Source organism: Scomber japonicus, chromosome 18 (genome assembly GCF_027409825.1).
Source record: "Scomber japonicus isolate fScoJap1 chromosome 18, fScoJap1.pri, whole genome shotgun sequence".
In the NCBI taxonomy this organism is placed as follows: Eukaryota; Metazoa; Chordata; class Actinopteri; order Scombriformes; family Scombridae; genus Scomber; species Scomber japonicus.
Window position 1 is genome coordinate 27,826,221 of NC_070595.1, and position 2,500 is coordinate 27,828,720.

Genomic DNA, 2,500 nt, shown 5'->3' on the forward strand with positions numbered 1-2,500 from the left:
CCATTTAGATTTGAATTGTGGAGCTAGGCTTCACAAACTGTGTTTCAACATATCACCATAATTAGCATAAACCCGCCCCTGCTGCTGTAGAGGTATAAATACATTCAGCACACACTACTACTACTACAGTCTACAGTTAGCCAGTTAGCTGAGTTAGCCGCTGAGCTAGCAGCAGAGTTAGCAGCTGAGTTAGCCAACGAGCTAGCAGCCGAGTTAGCCGCCGAGCTAGCAGCCGAGTTAGCAGCAGAAAGCTCTAAGACGTAGCGTCCATGTTTCTGGTAGAGGTGGTGACTTTGATTGACAGGTGACACTTGGTAGGGGGCGGGGTTTCAGCGGACTCAGAGGCCACGCCCACAGCGTTTGGGAGCAGAGAAAGAGGCTGATTTTTACACAACTTTGAAGCCTAATTTCATATATTTGGCGATTTGTTTAATCATTCAAATTTGGCAGGGTGGTTAACAACACACTTTTCTGTGGTATGTCAAACTCAGAACACATATTTATTCTTATTTTACACAGACTTTAACATAGTTGCTCCAGCTGTAGATTTATAGATTTACTGTGTGTGTGTGTGTGTGTGTGTGTGTGTGTGTGTGTGTGTGTGTTGCTCACTTGAAGGTCAGTGTCTGTCCGCAGAAGTAGGTGGGTGCGTTGGAGTAGAGGACGGGGCAGCGCGATTGGGAGGACTCGTTACGCAGAGCGATGTTCCTCCTGCTGCTCAGGATGTAACCGTCAGTGCCTGGACACCACTCTGTATGATGACACACAGAGACAGAGACAGAGAGAGAGAGAGAGAGAGAGAGAGAGAGAGAGAGAGAGAGAGAGAGAGAGAGAGAGAGAGAGAGAGAGAGAGAGAGAGAGAGAGAGAGAGAGAGAGAGAGAGACAGACAGAGACAGAGAGAGAGAGAACTCTTCATAAACAATTATGTGTTTTCACAGTTTCTTTTGTTTTGTATTTTACACTCCTTCCTTCCCTTCTCTCTTTATTTCCTTCCTCTCTTTCCTCCCTTCATCCCCTTTCTTCCTTCCTTCCTCCCTCCCTCCCTCCTTCTTCTTTCCTTCCCTCCTTCCTTCCTTCTTTCCCTCCTTTCCTTCTCTCTTTACTCCCTTCCGTCTTTCCTTCCTCCATCCCCCTTTCTTCCTTCCTTCTGTCCTTCCTTCCTTTCTCCCTTCCATCCTTCCTCCCTCCCTCCCTTCCTTCCTTCACTCGAGGACAACAGGAGGGTTAATCAAATGTATTTTTTGACACAAACAACAAAGGGCTCATGCACATCTCTACTCTATACTCATATTTAAAGCCCCATCAGCATCAGTTTGACCCCATTAAAAAGCTCCGAGCCTTCACCCACCGTGCGGTGCCAGCGTCGTGTATCCTGTCTGCGGGATGCTCCAGGGGCTCCACTCGGTGCGACCCTCCCCGCGGGCGCACACCCTAAACAAATAATCAGTGTGAGGGTCCATGTGGAGAACCAGGAACTCGCAATCCCGACCAATGTAGGCGTCTTCGTACTGGCTCCCCCCGGTGCCAGAACGCCGGAACTGCAGCCGATAATCCGCGGCTGCAAAGTCCTCGTCCACCTGATGCACACGTATAATAACTCTTCAGTATATTTAAAAAAGGTATTGGACGTTTTCCTCTCCCTGTTTGAGCCCCCTTCCCCTTTGCTCACCTTACACCAGCGGACCAGGATGCCGCCCGGTCGCTCCTGCAGCTCTTCGATTTGGACGGGCGGGTGCGAGGAGACGCATCCGTGGCGGGACACTCGCTCCCTCAGCAGCCCAAGCAGGGAGTCGTCCAGCTGGGCTGAGACACACGGCACGTCCACCAACGCTGGTACCTCTGGTAGACTGACAAAACAGACCGATACGTGTTAGAAAAGACTTGGATATGAAAACACCAGGATGTAACAGAATCGCTGTAGCGGAGGGTTACAGGAGCAGTTAGTGTCGGTCCTACCTGTCCAGTTGGATGTGCATGGCTTTTTTTGTGAAACTGCCCAGTTTGTCCTCCTTTTCTCCAAGACCACATCGCAGAGCTGCCTCCCCTGGAGAGACAAACACAGAGGTTATATTCAACACTTATATCAGAAGGTTTGCAGACAAATCTTTAATTTGGAAGATTTGCCAAGATGACACCTACAAATATCTCAAACTGTCAAAAACCTAAAGATACGAATCTTAACATCACATAAGAAGTAGAAAAACATTAATTTCCTTCCAAGAAATAAATTTAAAAAATGGCGTCCACAAGCAGACGTGAGTGTAGTATTTCGGAGACCCACCCTCCCTCAGCAGCTCGTCGGCCTGGCCCACCCCGTGCTCGATGAGGCTCTGGCAGTCGTCCAGCGGTTTGACGCTGTCGGCCTCGATGGCGTCCACCTCGGCCAGCAGGACGGTCAGCCGCTCCGTCAGCAACCGGCCTGCCGCCGCCTGCAGCTCCGCAAAGTGCCTCCGCAGAGCCTCGCGGGCCTGACCCGAACTCCCCCGGACCTGAAGGACA

At 50.4% G+C, this 2,500-nt stretch overlaps 1 protein-coding gene across 1 annotated transcript in view; it reads right to left on the bottom strand.

Moving 5' to 3' along the window:
- Positions 1-2,500, bottom strand: part of crlf3 (cytokine receptor-like factor 3) — a 25,235-nt gene that overhangs the window by 1,326 nt on the left and 21,409 nt on the right. Inside the window, 5 exon segments of the mRNA XM_053338153.1 lie at positions 613-751; positions 1,350-1,578; positions 1,671-1,848; positions 1,958-2,045; positions 2,283-2,490. Coding sequence (XP_053194128.1) covers positions 613-751; positions 1,350-1,578; positions 1,671-1,848; positions 1,958-2,045; positions 2,283-2,490 — 842 coding nt within the window.